At 37.7% G+C, this 14,632-nt stretch overlaps 1 protein-coding gene across 1 annotated transcript in view; it reads left to right on the plus strand.

Annotated features, from left to right (window-relative positions):
- Nucleotides 1-5,449: 5,449 nt before the first annotated feature.
- Nucleotides 5,450-14,632, plus strand: part of LOC311234824 (myoferlin-like) — a gene marked incomplete at both ends in the record, with an annotated part of 36,272 nt that continues 27,089 nt past the window's right edge. Inside the window, one exon of the mRNA XM_084322068.1 lies at nt 5,450-5,480. Coding sequence (XP_084178194.1) covers nt 5,450-5,480 — 31 coding nt within the window. The remainder of the gene's footprint in view (nt 5,481-14,632) is intronic.

The raw sequence follows: 14,632 nt of genomic DNA on the forward strand, positions 1-14,632 counted from the left end.
GGAGCTTCTATCCCCAGGCCATCAGGATGCTTAATGACTCTACTAACAACCCATCATCTACACTCAGCACACACACAAACACTCACCTTATCACCCACTCACTTGACTCACTTTAGACACTTTAACACACTTTATATTTATTAGTAAAGAGATTTGCACTACAATTCATACCTCATTGCACCGTACCCTAAGTTTGTACCTCATCCCATTTCTGCATTGTACCTCACTGTTACTCTTTTTACTCTGTATTGTGTATTGTGTATATAATGTATATTGACTGAACACTTTATTTGACGTACTTTTGACTTTAGCTGGAAAAAGAGAAGGCTAACTAGCTCAGGGGAAGAAGTGAGGCATAAGATAAAATAAGATAAGATAAGATATTCCTTTATTGATCCCCTTGGGGAAATACAGGCATCATAGCTGCATGGGGGAGGGGGGAGGTACAGGTATGTACAGGGTAATAGTAGAAAGACATACACATAGGCAATACAATTTTATCTGAATATAAAGATATGATACAAAATAAACAGTGTAAACAATAATTAACTCTGAATATACGGGCGGCTATGTGGTGTAGTGGGCAAGGCGCTTGCCATCAACGCTGGAGACGCTGGGTTCGAATCCAGCTCTCGGCGTTGCTATCAGCTTGGCTGGTCGTTCACACTAACACAATTGGCAGTGTTAGGGGGTGGGAAAGCTGATGGGTGGGTCCTGGGCGTTGTGGACAGCGACCCCTACAGTTCGGTCGGGGCGCCTGCACAGCGAGCGTAGGATCTGGAGGGAGGCAGTGTGTCCTCCCACACGTTACACTCTCCCGGTGAGAATCTGCGCTGCCAGGCTGGCTGCCGGCTGGCTGCACATGCGTCGGAGGAAAGCATGTGACAGTCTCCGGCCTCCCGGACCAACAGTAGGGGGGGGTGCGCAACAACCACGAAGGGGGTTGGGAATTGGCATAACGACTAACAGTGGGATGGGAGAAAAATCGGAAAAAGGAGGGGGGGGGGAAAGATTAAAAAAAAAACTCTGAATATACGTCATACGTTGTAGTCCGTGCCGTTAAGAGTCAGACACACTGGCCTCATAGATCTTTACATTGTCAATGAGGGCAAAAGAGACACACGTGTCGAGATACTGCTGAGCCCATTTCAGTAGTTAGTCATAGACCTGTTCACAGACGAATATGCACGCGCAGACCCGGGGCAGAAAGGAAGGTAATCCTGGTCAGAACAACGGGGCAGACTACAATATATTTGCATTAATTAGCCATGCTAGCGATCTAAACAATCAATCCATGCCAAAGCTAGACGTGTAAAAGGTGAAAGACTCACACTCACAGCCATGCTGCTGATTTGGCAAAATGACATCCAGATGTTTTCATTTGAAACTACCTTTACTCAGGGGAGTGTCGTGGTTTCTCCATAGAACCCCGTCGTACTTCCTTTAGCGCAGCAGCTCACGCAGGTAGGGGGCAGCTTAGTCACGTGACTCAGCTGGTGTTGCCGATTGGCTCGAACGCGGTATGTTTGTAAACGAAGCGAACAGGTGAACTATTGAACATCTTTGGTGGAAAAACCATACAAAACAATTTGATATTCAGTATACAACATTTTTAAAGTGTTACAAACACGGGTGGAGGGGATCTTTATCCTCGTTATCAGTCTCAATCATAATATATTATGATCCCCATTGGGAATCCCCTCGTTAAATCTATTGAACCGTTGTGTCCCACATAAAAAAGAAAAGAAAAATAAAAATAAAATAAGAAGTTGTTAATTTGTCAATGGTGGTTATCATTCATTGTCATTGGATGCTCCGCTCACTGTTCTCACGTGAGCTCTGTTTGACAGCGACGGCTCCCCGGTGGGATTCGTTGCTCCATTAGTCATAAGTTGTGAAAGAGGAAATGAGCAAAAATTAAACAAATATGTTTAAAGAGGAACTACATGATTTACTTATGCCACTAAATCACGCTTTTCTACTGCCAGTTAGGAGACTGGTTGTACAACCAACCTCCATCTCAAACCCCACCCTCTTTTTGTGGTGAAAAGCTAAAGCGACAGTTGTGATTGGAGAAAAGGGGCGGGGTTTGAGATTGAGGTCAAATATGTCTTCGTTTGATTTTGGTGACACTCTGTACATGTGACGCCTTCCGCTCCACCTTAAAACCCCTAGATGCTGTGTGTATCATAGTGACAGCTCCACCTTAAGACCCCTAGATGCTGTGTGTATCATAGTGACAGCTCCACCTTAAGACCCGTAGATGCTGTGTGTATCATAGTGACAGGCTCCCTGCTCCACCTTAAGACCCCTAGATGCTGTGTGTATCATAGTGACAGCTCCACCTTAAGACCCCTAGATGCTGTGTGTATCATAGTGACAGCTCCACCTTAAAACCCCTAGATGCTGTGTGTATCATAGTGACAGCTCCACCTTAAGACCCCTAGATGCTGTGTGTAGCATAGTGACAGCTCCACCTTAAGACCCCTAGATGCTGTGTGTATCATAGTCACAGCTCCACCTTAAGACCCCTAGATGCTGTGTGTATCATAGTGACAGCTCCACCTTAAGACCCCTAGATGCTGTGTGTAGCATAGTGACAGCTCCACCTTAAGACCCGTAGATGCTGTGTGTATCATAGTGACAGCTCCACCTTAAGACCCCTAGATGCTGTGTGTAGCATAGTGACAGCTCCACCTTAAGACCCGTAGATGCTGTGTGTATCATAGTGACAGCTCCACCTTAAGACCCCTAGATGCTGTGTGTATCATAGTGACAGCTCCACCTTAAGACCCCTAGATGCTGTGTGTATCATAGTGACAGCTCCACCTTAAGACCCCTAGATGCTGTGTGTATCATAGTGACAGCTCCACCTTAAGACCCCTAGATGCTGTGTATCATAGCGCACTGCATTTTATCACTAGAGATTAGGGGTGTAACGATGCATCGATCCTAATGTGACGATTCAACTGCATCGATTTGAAAATGTTAGAATCGATTAGAATCGAAATAAAAAAATACATTTATTTTTTTATATATAATGTTTACAATTTTTTTTATTGACCTATAGTCCATTCATGCTGAGTGAATCAGTTCCCCCGGCCACATTTGTGCATTAAAATTAGTTTGGGGAATTAACTGATAGAAAATGTATCGAATCGAATCGAATCGTGGTCAAATGAAGAGATTTCATGATGCATTGAATCGTTGCCTGAAGAATCGTAATAGAATTGAATCGTTGTGAGGTCGCATCGTTACACACCCCCCCCTACTACTAGAGATACATGTCTCACTCCATTGTGTTTCATAGGAAACTGGGATGGCCTTCTTTGAATGGTAAATTAACTGTATTTATATCGTGCTTTTATCCAAAGAGCTTTACAACGTGTACCTCACATTCACACACACATTCATGCATGTCTACACATTCAGTAGAAAGACAAAAAGATAAAATTAGAATATGAAATCTGAATATAAAATAAAAATATGAGAACTAAACCGTGTAAAGTTAACTCTGAATATAAATGTATAAATAATGTATGCCCTATCGGTTATGAGACTACCTGTCGAAATAAAAGATAAATAAAGAAAATAGATATCCCACACGTCCCAAGTAGTTTTTCAGTCGTCTACACGCACACATGGGTATGAATGATTCAGAACATGGAAGCAGCCTTTACCCAGATTACTTCATAATTATGTTCCTGTTGCAACACGACCTGCAGTTCCCTCTCATGTGCAACCATTCCTGCCATTAATAGGTGACTACTGTACATTCATGCCAAAGTCTTTCAGTCATTTATTACCAAAGTCATAATAATTATCATTGTTTTTCAGGTTCATTGGCTCAGCTAAGATTTCTTTGAGGGACTTGGCTAGTGGTCACGCTAAATCCCTCCCGTCCAAGAATGTGCCCTTGGTCAATGAGAAACAACAAGCTATTGGGGTGAATCATCTATCTATCTATCTATCTATCTATCTATCTATCTATCTATCTATCTATCTATCTATCTATCTATCTATCTATCTATCTATCTATCTATCTATCTATCTATCTATCTATCTATCTATCTATCTATCTATCTATCTATCTATCTATCTATCTATCTATCTATCTATCTATCTATCTATCTATCTATCTATCTATCTATCTATCTATCTATCTATCTATCTATCTATCTATCTATCTATCTATCTATCTATCTATCTATCTATCTATCTATCTATCTATCTATCTATCTATCTATCTATCTATCTATCTATCTATCTATCTATCTATCTATCTATCTATCTCTCTCTCTCTCTCTCTCTCTCTCTCTCTCTCTCTCTCTCTCTCTCTCTCTCTCTCTCTCTCTCTCTCTCTATCTATCTATCTATCTATCTATCTATCTATCTATCTATCTATCTATCTATCTATCTATCTATCTATCTATCTATCTATCTATCTATCTATCTATCTCTCTCTCTCTCTCTCTCTCTCTCTCTCTCTCTCTCTCTCTCTCTCTCTCTCTCTCTCTCTCTCTCTCTCTCTCTCTCTCTCTCTATCATCTATCTGTCTGTCTGTCTGTCTGTCTGTCTGTCTGTCTGTCTGTCTGTCTGTCTGTCTGTCTGTCTGTCTGTCTGTCTGTCTGTCTGTCTGTCTGTCTGTCTGTCTGTCTATCTATCTATCTATCTATCTATCTATATATCTATCTATCTATCTATCCATCTATCCATCTATCTATCTATTTTGAAATAACACTGTACTATACTGTATGTTATAATGCTCATGGAAATGTTTTTTTTTTTTTTTTTTTTTTACCTCAGGCCACCATCAGTCTTCTGATTGGTTATGAGGCTCCTCCCAGCAGTATTCCCAACTTTAACGACCAACCGGACGGAGAGACGTCTTACGGAGACTCAGGTAGGTTACGTTACGTTAAGCTTGCGATGAGTTTAGTTTCGCCGCGATATTGCGTCTGATGACTAAATGACTAAATGATTAATTCCAGTGGGCCGGCGTCTATTCGAAAGGCAACCGGTTCATGCGTTTTGCTAATCTGATTGGCCACTGACGTTTCTGGTCATGTGACATGTGCGCCCAATCGCGTGACGCGCCCATTTCCGCCTCGAACCAGCAGCAAACTACCTAACGCCTAGTTTATCACCGGTTAAGCTCTAAAGGCGACTCTTTCGAAGTTGGTTAAGGTTAGAGTTTGGAATCAGGGCTGGCGTTCTATCGCCCGCTGGTCTAAAGACAAACTCTAACCTTAACCAACTTCGAAAGAGTCGCCTATAAGCTTAACCGGTGTAGAAACAGGCGTCACACGATTGGTGCAACCAGAAACAGCAGTGGCCAATCAGAGCGCAAAACGCGAACGCGGAAGCATGCACCGGTTGCCTTTCGAATAGACGCGGACGGGCAGGCAGGAAGCAGTGAAGCTGAAGCGGGGAGGCAGCTGCTGTATTCATGATTAACCCTTTCACCGCCGCACTACCAAGTGAGTGTAGATGGACGGGTTGATGGTGTTACATACTGTAGAGTCATTGAGCATCCTGCCTGATGGCCTGGCCCCAGGAGTTCAACACTTTTAATCCCTATCTGATCGGATCAGATTTGGATTTTGCGTAGTTCAAAACCAAAAAACAGGATCAGGATCACTTTGATATCCGATCAGATCAGGAAATCAAATCCAAGCTTTAATCTGGATCAAATCTTCAAAACGGGTATTTCAAACCGACAACACGGGATTGGGATCAGTTTGATCCCAAAAAATATTTATTATCTTGATCCCACCAGAGGGGTGGATTTCCAGTGGATTACCTGAGCAAAATGTACTATACAATTTATTTTAAAATATGTTTCAATATAAATAAGATGGCAAAGTTTGTTAACTGAAATAATACACAATTCTTAGCGGGTATTTTTTTTTTATTACAATTCCATTATGATTTTATGTCCTTTATGTATTTAACAATATAATTAGACATTATAGATGTCTCTGCAATGTGGTCCTTGTCTTCCTTTTTTTCCATATCCACTAGATGGAGATCGGTAGGATTAAAGCACTGATGATATTCAGGATCTAGTCATCTTGAAAAGTCTGAATCTGGATCACGGTGATCCTGTCCTGGATTGCTTTGAAATACCGGGACAAAATCTGGCCGAGTTGTCTGATCCTGGATCACAAAAAAATGGGATTTAAAAATCGGATCGGATCAATAGGGATTAAAAGTTTCGAACTCCTGGGTCCTGGGGATAGATAGATATAGATAGATATTCGTAAATACGTAGTCCGTTCCATCTTGAGTGTGTTGCGTGTAACGGAGTCATGCGGGTGTTCCTTCTCCGTTGGATGAATGGCAAAAGCTTGTCGGCTTGTCCTGTGGTTTTCTGCGCTGCACGGTTCAGTGATTGAAGAAGATTGAATCTTTTACTTCCACGTTCCAGCGTGTTCTCCGCTCAGTTCCCCCCATTCTTGTGGTTTGTGTGGCGTTCGCTCTTTCGTTGTTTTTATTTATATGAACTTTTGGTTTAATGTTCCTCTTAAATTCTTCGAGTTCTTCTTTCACTTCTTTTTAAATTAAAGATAAAAGATATTTCTTTATTGATCCCCCTTGGTCAATTGGGGGCGTCGTAGCAGCATGGGGGAGGGGGGAGGGGAGGTAGCCTGTATGGACAGGCTAGAAAGATGTAAATATAGGCAAAACTATTTGATCTGAATATAACTATATAGAAAAAATATATATATGTATAACATTTTATATATAAAAAAATTTATATTAATATTCTACAGTGACTTGTTTACAAGATCCAGTAATAAGACCATAATCACCTTCATTTCACTCGTGTATATCTCGTGTGTATGTACAGCATGTGAAAAATAAATCTCTCGATTCTCGAATGTACTGTACAAAATAATGGTTGCCGTGGTTACAGGCCGCGCTATACTGGAAGAAAGAGAAGTACACAAACATTGTTGTCCACATCAACATTTACAAGATAAGTATTTCGTTAAACTTGAGTCATCATGGGGGCATTTAGACCACAACCTCTCCGCTCACGGCTGGCACTTCTCTATTCCCCACAGAACCATTAGGCCATAACAGTAAAAAAAAAAAAAAAAAAACGACACAGTTCCTTTAAATGCATCCTTCAAAATTCTACTCGAGTGAAAGTAGGGGTACGGGCAGCAGCCCCCTCCTACCACAGCGGTCTCTAGGATCCTCTGGCCGCCTGCCAGGGGTGGAAAAAGTACCCAGAAATTATACTTAAAGGAAAACTCCAACATTTTGGGAAATTAGCTTATTTGCCATCTACCCTGGAGTTAGACAAGAAGATGCATACCCTTTTCTTCTCTCTGCATGCAGTAGGAGTAGGAAGACGTTGGGAACTATAGGCTAATGGAGGAACCTACTTCCAGTGACTGACGCTAAGCTAGGCTAACGGTGTGCGTCTTCCTACTCCTACTGCACGCACAGAGAAGAAAACGGGTGTGTATCTTCTTGTCTAACTCCAGGGTAGATGGCAAATAAGCTAATTTCCCAAAATGTTGCAGTTTTCCTTTAAGTGAAGGTATGGGTACCGTCTCAAAAATCGTACTCAAGTAAAAGTCAGAGTGTCTGGCTAAAAACACAGTTTCTACTTTTAAATGTACTTAAGTACTAAAAAGTCAAAGTAAAAACCTTTTTTCTGACCGTCTATTCTTCTGATAATCAAAGATCCCCCGCTTTCTAGTCTTGCACACGGACCAATCAGCATGGGTGTGGGCGGGTTCATTTCCCATCGATGGGGTTTTGATTGGCTGTTTTTAAATAAATTGTGTTGCCGCAGGATTAATAACGTTAACGTTAGTTCGGCCAGAGAAACAAATATACTAATTAAAATGGTTGGACCTGCCAGATTTGTACTTTGTACTTTGTAGGTCTGCATTTTAAATGTAAGGAGTAAAAAGTATGTTTTCTTTCTCTGAAATGTAATGGAGTAAAAGTACAAAGTATACAAACCTAATAATACTCGAGTAAAGTACAAATCCCCCAAAAACAGTACTTAAGTATTGTAACGGAGTACAATTACTCAAGTACTTTACACCCCTGCCTGAGACCCACTCCTCTCCGGGCTCCTGGGGGGTCATCAAAGAGAAGCAGGCTATTCTCCACTCACGGTGGAACGATCTCCACACCACCACAGTCAGATCAGCTGAAACCCGGCCAATTTTCCGTCATCGACTAATCCCGATACTACTACCTATCATGCTAATATCTATACTACTATCTACTATGTTACTATGCTATACTATCCCTATACCATTGTAACGGTTGTGACATCGTCACCTTAAACTTCGATGCCCCGAGGGAGTTTCGAACCCGGGTCTCCCGCGCCGCGGGCCACAGCACAGAGCGCTATACCAAGAGGTGAACTCACTACTTTGTAACGTGTCTATGTGTCTTTTGAGGGTGAGAGTGAGTTTAACCCACAGCACCGCTACTCACCCCAGCCCTTCTTGACTGCACTTCACGATACCATCCGTTACACTACTACCTATCATGCTAATATGTCTATATACTACTATCTACTATACTACTATGTTACTATCCCTATACTACTACCTATCATGCTAATATGTCTATATACTACTATCTACTATACTACTATGTTACTATCCCTATACTACTACCTATCATGCTAATATGTCTATATACTACTATCTACTATACTACTATGTTACTATCCCTATACTACTACCTATCATGCTAATATCTATTCTACTATGCACTCAGAGTGTAACACTCATGTTGGACACTATTTGACCAACAATACCATCTGACCGTTAGCTGCCAGAGTCGTACCCCTCCAGCTGACTTGTTGTGTAAGTCGCTTTGGATAAAAGCGGCAGCTAAACGACTCAATGTAAACATAAGTGGGAACATATTTGATATTGAACGTACTTAAGTATCAAAAGTAAAAGTACACATTTTATATGGTGTTCTTGCATTTCCTGGTTTTGGAACGGTTTTGCAATCCTGGCTCCACTGACCTCTAAAGGTTATGTGACTGTCATATTATTATTATTATTATTATTATTATTATTATTATTATTATTATTATTATTATTATTATTATTATTATTATTATTATTATTATTATTATTATTATTATTATTATTATTATTATTATTATTATTATTATTATTATTATTATTATTATTATTATTATTATTTATTATTATTATTTATTATTATTATTATTATTATTATTATTATTATTATTATTATTATTATTATTATTATTATTATTATTATTATTATTATTATTATTATTATTATTATTATTATTATTATTATTATTATTATTATTATTATTAAATTTTTTCTTGTTTAACTGTGGATTGTGTGTTTCTTGTATAATGGTATGAATTAGTATTTGTGTAAATTAGGTTGTACGCCGACCATTAAGTAAATACTTGTTTAGTTTAGGAATAAGGGGCAGGTAACTGTAAGATTTATTCTTCTTCCTGCTCCTTTTGTCCATGGAATGATATTTATGATTGTGTAATGAAGAAACTCTGATTGTATGATTCCATGTGGCAAATAAATACTCTGAACTGAACTGGTGTGTGGTCCAGTTACCACATTCTCTAAATGTTGGCAGGCTTGCATTTTTAAAGTACATTGTCTTCATGTTTTATACTATTTTTCTTCAAAGTAACTAGTAACTGGTGGGTTTCAGTAAAAAGTACAATATTTCCTTTCAAATGCAGTGGAGTAAAAGTACAAAGTTCCATACAATTTGAATACTCAAGTAAAGTACCTCGAAATTATACGTAAGTACAGTGCTTGAGTACAACCACTGTTTATTACTATGCCAGAGATATACAGAACACAAAGAGAAGATTTAAAATGTGTACGTTTTCCAATCAAACCTTATGTTTACACAATCATGAATATACAACACATAGATTACAATATTATTGTATATATACTATACAATAATATTACATATATTATTATTATTATTATTATTATTATTATTATTATTATTATAGAAATTAGCACATAAGATATGATAAGATAAGATATTCCTTTATTGATCCCCTTGGGGAAATGCGGGCATCATAGCAGGAGGGGGGAGGGGGGAGGGGAGGTACAGGTATGGGCAGGGTAGTAGAAGAAAGACAAAAATATAGGCAATAAAATGAAGTCTGAATATGGAAATAATATTTCCAATAATATATATAATATGAGGAAAAATAAACAACGGTGCAGACCTAAATATATAACTTATACGTTGTATAACATACCGTACATTGTGTACCTTTTTTCCTGTGGTCGATTAAGTACTTTATTTATGTTTTTCTGATGAGACCGTGTCGCCCTGTCCATTGATTGAGTGATTGAAACCTTTATTTAACAGATTGCAGAATGGGTACAATACAGTACGGCTCAATACACACAATTGTTAAGGGGATGCAGACCTGAGAAAGACTTTCGACTTGTTTACATCAGGGTCCCCCATTTTCAATTCATCATATGACACACATGACATACAGATATACAGTACTGTTGCATCCAGACATTTATGACATACTTGTTGTTGATATATCTTAAACAATATCTTAAACATATGTTTTTCATTGCACCTTTTGAACTGTATATGCATGTAAATATTTGCATGTAATTGGCTTTGCAGCCGAATGTATTTGTAGATGATAAAATGTCGGTACACCTGTTGGAATTCGGAGTGAACTATAGGGTGACGTCACCCAGCTGTCCAAACATATAGGCGATTCGCGCTACGGCAGCAGTTCTCAGCAGAGTAGTAGAATTTTGCAGAACACCGGCTCGGACAGGTGACAGGCAGCGCGACTCGAGTGAGCTGCTCAGCAGCCTCGGCTGGAGATGCATCCTGCTGCAGGACCACAGCACCGACACTCTCAGGACCGTGACACTTTGCGGACCCACACTGTCCAGACCCTCGCTCCCATTGGCTGATTTGGGTCACGTGACCGTCCCACTCCAATTCAGCCATTGGGTGGGACGGTCACGTGACCCAAATCAGCCAATGGGAGCGAGGGTCTGGAGAGTGTGGGTCCGCAAAGTGTCGCGGTCCTGAATGTGTCGGTGCTGTGGTCCTGCAGATGGATACTATTGCTCGGCTGCGCAATGCATTGGTTTGTGACGTCGCCCGATTTTTTTATTTTAAATATAAGAGGGTATTGGAACGAGGCATTAAATTAACAACATTTAAAAAAAAAAATTAAATAATAATCTTTGAAAGATACATTTTTTTTTTTTTTTTTTTTTATCTTTGAATTGCAGGACATTGTTTTGTTGTTGCGGGACGCGGGACAAACGGCCCAATATCAGGACCGTCCCGCGAGTCGCGGGACAGGTGGTCACCCTAATGTAGCCCCATGGAGAAAAAAACTTTTATTTTATTTTATTTATTTATTTAACCTTTATTTAACCAAGCAGGTCAATTAAGGACAAATTCTTATTTACAACGACGGCCTGGCGGGAGGACAAAAGGGCCCCTCGAAGGGTAACGGGGAAAGAGACAAAACAATAAGATATAATAGAAAAGAGGCAGACGATACATACTTCACAGAGGTACTATAACAAACAAACAACCAAATAAAACGAGAAGGTATGTAATACAGGAAGCAGAACAGACACATTACAGTTGTAGGTTTGTGTAAACAACTCTGTGATAGAAGTTGAAAACGCACTACTAAGTTGACATAGCCCCTCTTTGCTATCCGAACTGACTTTCATCTTAGGCAATTTTTAGGACATTTGAAATCTACTTTTGCGGAATTACAACCTAAAAGTCAATTTCAGTGGAATACTGTGTTAATCTCCAGTGGACTCTGTTATGCTTTTGTCGTTTAGTTTGAAAACCATTTGCTTGCATTTATTTCTCACCTATACAGACACAAGACGTGTAGTGAAATGAAGGTGGCCTTGCCCGCCTCGATTATGCAAAGATACAAATAATAAAATAGAATATAATAAAATAGACATGCTAAAAAGTTATACGAATAAAATACAATACAATGCTAATCTTAAGAATTCAGGTAAAGTACTATACAATAATTATACTAATGTACAGTTATGTTTCATAAAGTGAATTTTTTTGTGGTGTGTGTGTGTGTGTGAGAGAGTGCAAGTCAGGATGTGTGGTTTCAATGCCACAGAATGCCGTCTTCACCCGGATTGTGTAAGCCTAAGAGTTGACCATTTAAATAGCGTGATTGCTCACTGTTAATTGGATGGCAGGGTTCAATGTACATGATTGCTGTTCAAGTCCACCTGCAAGGTCAAGGTTTTATTTGTCACACGCAACATCATACCGGTAAGATGAGCAGTGGAATGTTTATCCACTGGCTCTTACAATGTATACAATAAGCAAATGTCCAAAAGTATAAATAAGAACAGCAATAAATAATAACAACATTTATCTGATTTATTTATTTATTCAATGTCATTTGGAGTGTTTGTGTAGTGCTATTATTTATTTTCGCACATCAAATGCGTCGTTGAGGCATGACTTTAAATATAAAATGTGCTTTTTTATCGTACAAATATTGTCATATTTATTTAAATTATGATTAATTAATTCCAAGGAGGCCTGTAGAGTTGACATGAAGGAATCACTATGATTCCTCCCAAATAAAGCCCTTAAGAACACGCCGCACACCAGTCTGTCAACTTACGACTGCTATTCAGGGGTCCTAAATCCTGCTCTTAGTTAGAATAGAATAGAATAGAATAGACTTTTAATTGTCATTGCACACAAGTATACAACGAAATTTCAGGGGGGCTCCCACAGACCGTAGTACAATATACGTGTAACACATAACACTGTACCAGAATATTTTAAATAATAAAGTGCATGATGAGCGGTAACATATAGTGGTTATCAAGTCCAGGTAAAGTGCACATGAGGGGACAGTCAATGAGAGTTTAGGACCGATTCCAAGATTTGGTGAATCCCAAAATCGGCCCGAAAATTTCTTAAGTGGCGCTAAGACCAAGATTTGTCAGATATTTTGTCCTAAGTCCGTTGGTGAATGAGACCCAATGTTCTGATGGCCTCGGGGAAGAAGCTGAGTCTGAGTCTCGCTGTTCTTGCAGCGTGTATGTGGAGGCGCTTGGCTGACCGCAGCAGCTTGAACAGGCTGTTGTTGGGGTGGTGGGGGGCGACACAGGGATGTTTCATTATGCATTATGTATTTTATATGTACTTTTTATGTGTCATTATGCATTATGTATTTTATATGTACTTGTTATGTTTCATTATGCATTATGTATTTTATATGTATTTGTTATGTTTCATTATGCATTATGTATTTTATATGTACTTTTTATGTGTCATTATGCATTATGTATTTTATATGTACTTGTTATGTTTCATTATGCATTATGTATTTTATATGTACTTGTTATGTTTCATTATGCATTATGTATTTTATATGTACTTGTTATGTGTCATTATGCATTATGTATTTTATATGTACTTGTTATGTTTCATTATGCATTATGTATTTTATATGTACTTGTTATGTGTCATTATGCATTATGTATTTTATATGTACTTGTTATGTTTCATTATGCATTATGTATTTTATATGTACTTGTTATGTGTCATTATGCATTATGTATTTTATATGTACTTGTTATGTGTCATTATGCATTATGTATTTTATATGTACTTGTTATGTTTCATTATGCATTATGTATTTTATATGTACTTGTTATGTGTCATTATGCATTATGTATTTTATATGTACTTGTTATGTTTCATTATGCATTATGTATTTTATATGTACTTGTTATGTTTCATTATGCATTATGTATTTTATATGTACTTGTTATGTTTCATTATGCATTATGTATTTTATATGTACTTGTTATGTTTCATTATGCATTATGTATTTTATATGTACTTGTTATGTTTCATTATGCATTATGTATTTTATATGTACTTGTTATGTTTCATTATGCATTATGTATTTTATATGTACTTGTTATGTTTCATTATGCATTATGTATTTTATATGTACTTGTTATGTTTCATTATGCATTATGTATTTTATATGTACTTGTTATGTTTCATTATGCATTATGTATTTTATATGTACTTGTTATGTTTCATTATGCATTATGTATTTTATATGTACTTGTTATGTTTCATTATGCATTATGTATTTTATATGTAGTTGTTATGTTTCATTATGCATTATGTATTTTATATGTACTTGTTATGTTTCATTATGCATTATGTATTTTATATGTAGTTGTTATGTTTCATTATGCATTATGTATTTTATATGTAGTTGTTATGTTTCATTATGCATTATGTATTTTATATGTACTTGTTATGTTTCATTATGCATTATGTATTTTATATGTACTTGTTATGTTTCATTATGCATTATGTATTTTATATGTACTTGTTATGTTTCATTATGCATTATGTATTTTATATGTACTTGTTATGTTTCATTATGCATTATGTATTTTATATGTACTTGTTATGTGTCATTATGCATTATGTATTTTATATGTACTTGTTATGTGTCATTATGCATTATGTATTTTATATGTACTTGTTATGTTTCATTATGCATTATGTATTTTATATGTAGTT

The sequence above is a fragment of the Notolepis coatsorum genome (genome assembly GCF_963971535.1).
Source record: "Notolepis coatsorum genome assembly, chromosome: 9".
Lineage (NCBI taxonomy): Eukaryota > Metazoa > Chordata > Actinopteri > Aulopiformes > Paralepididae > Notolepis > Notolepis coatsorum.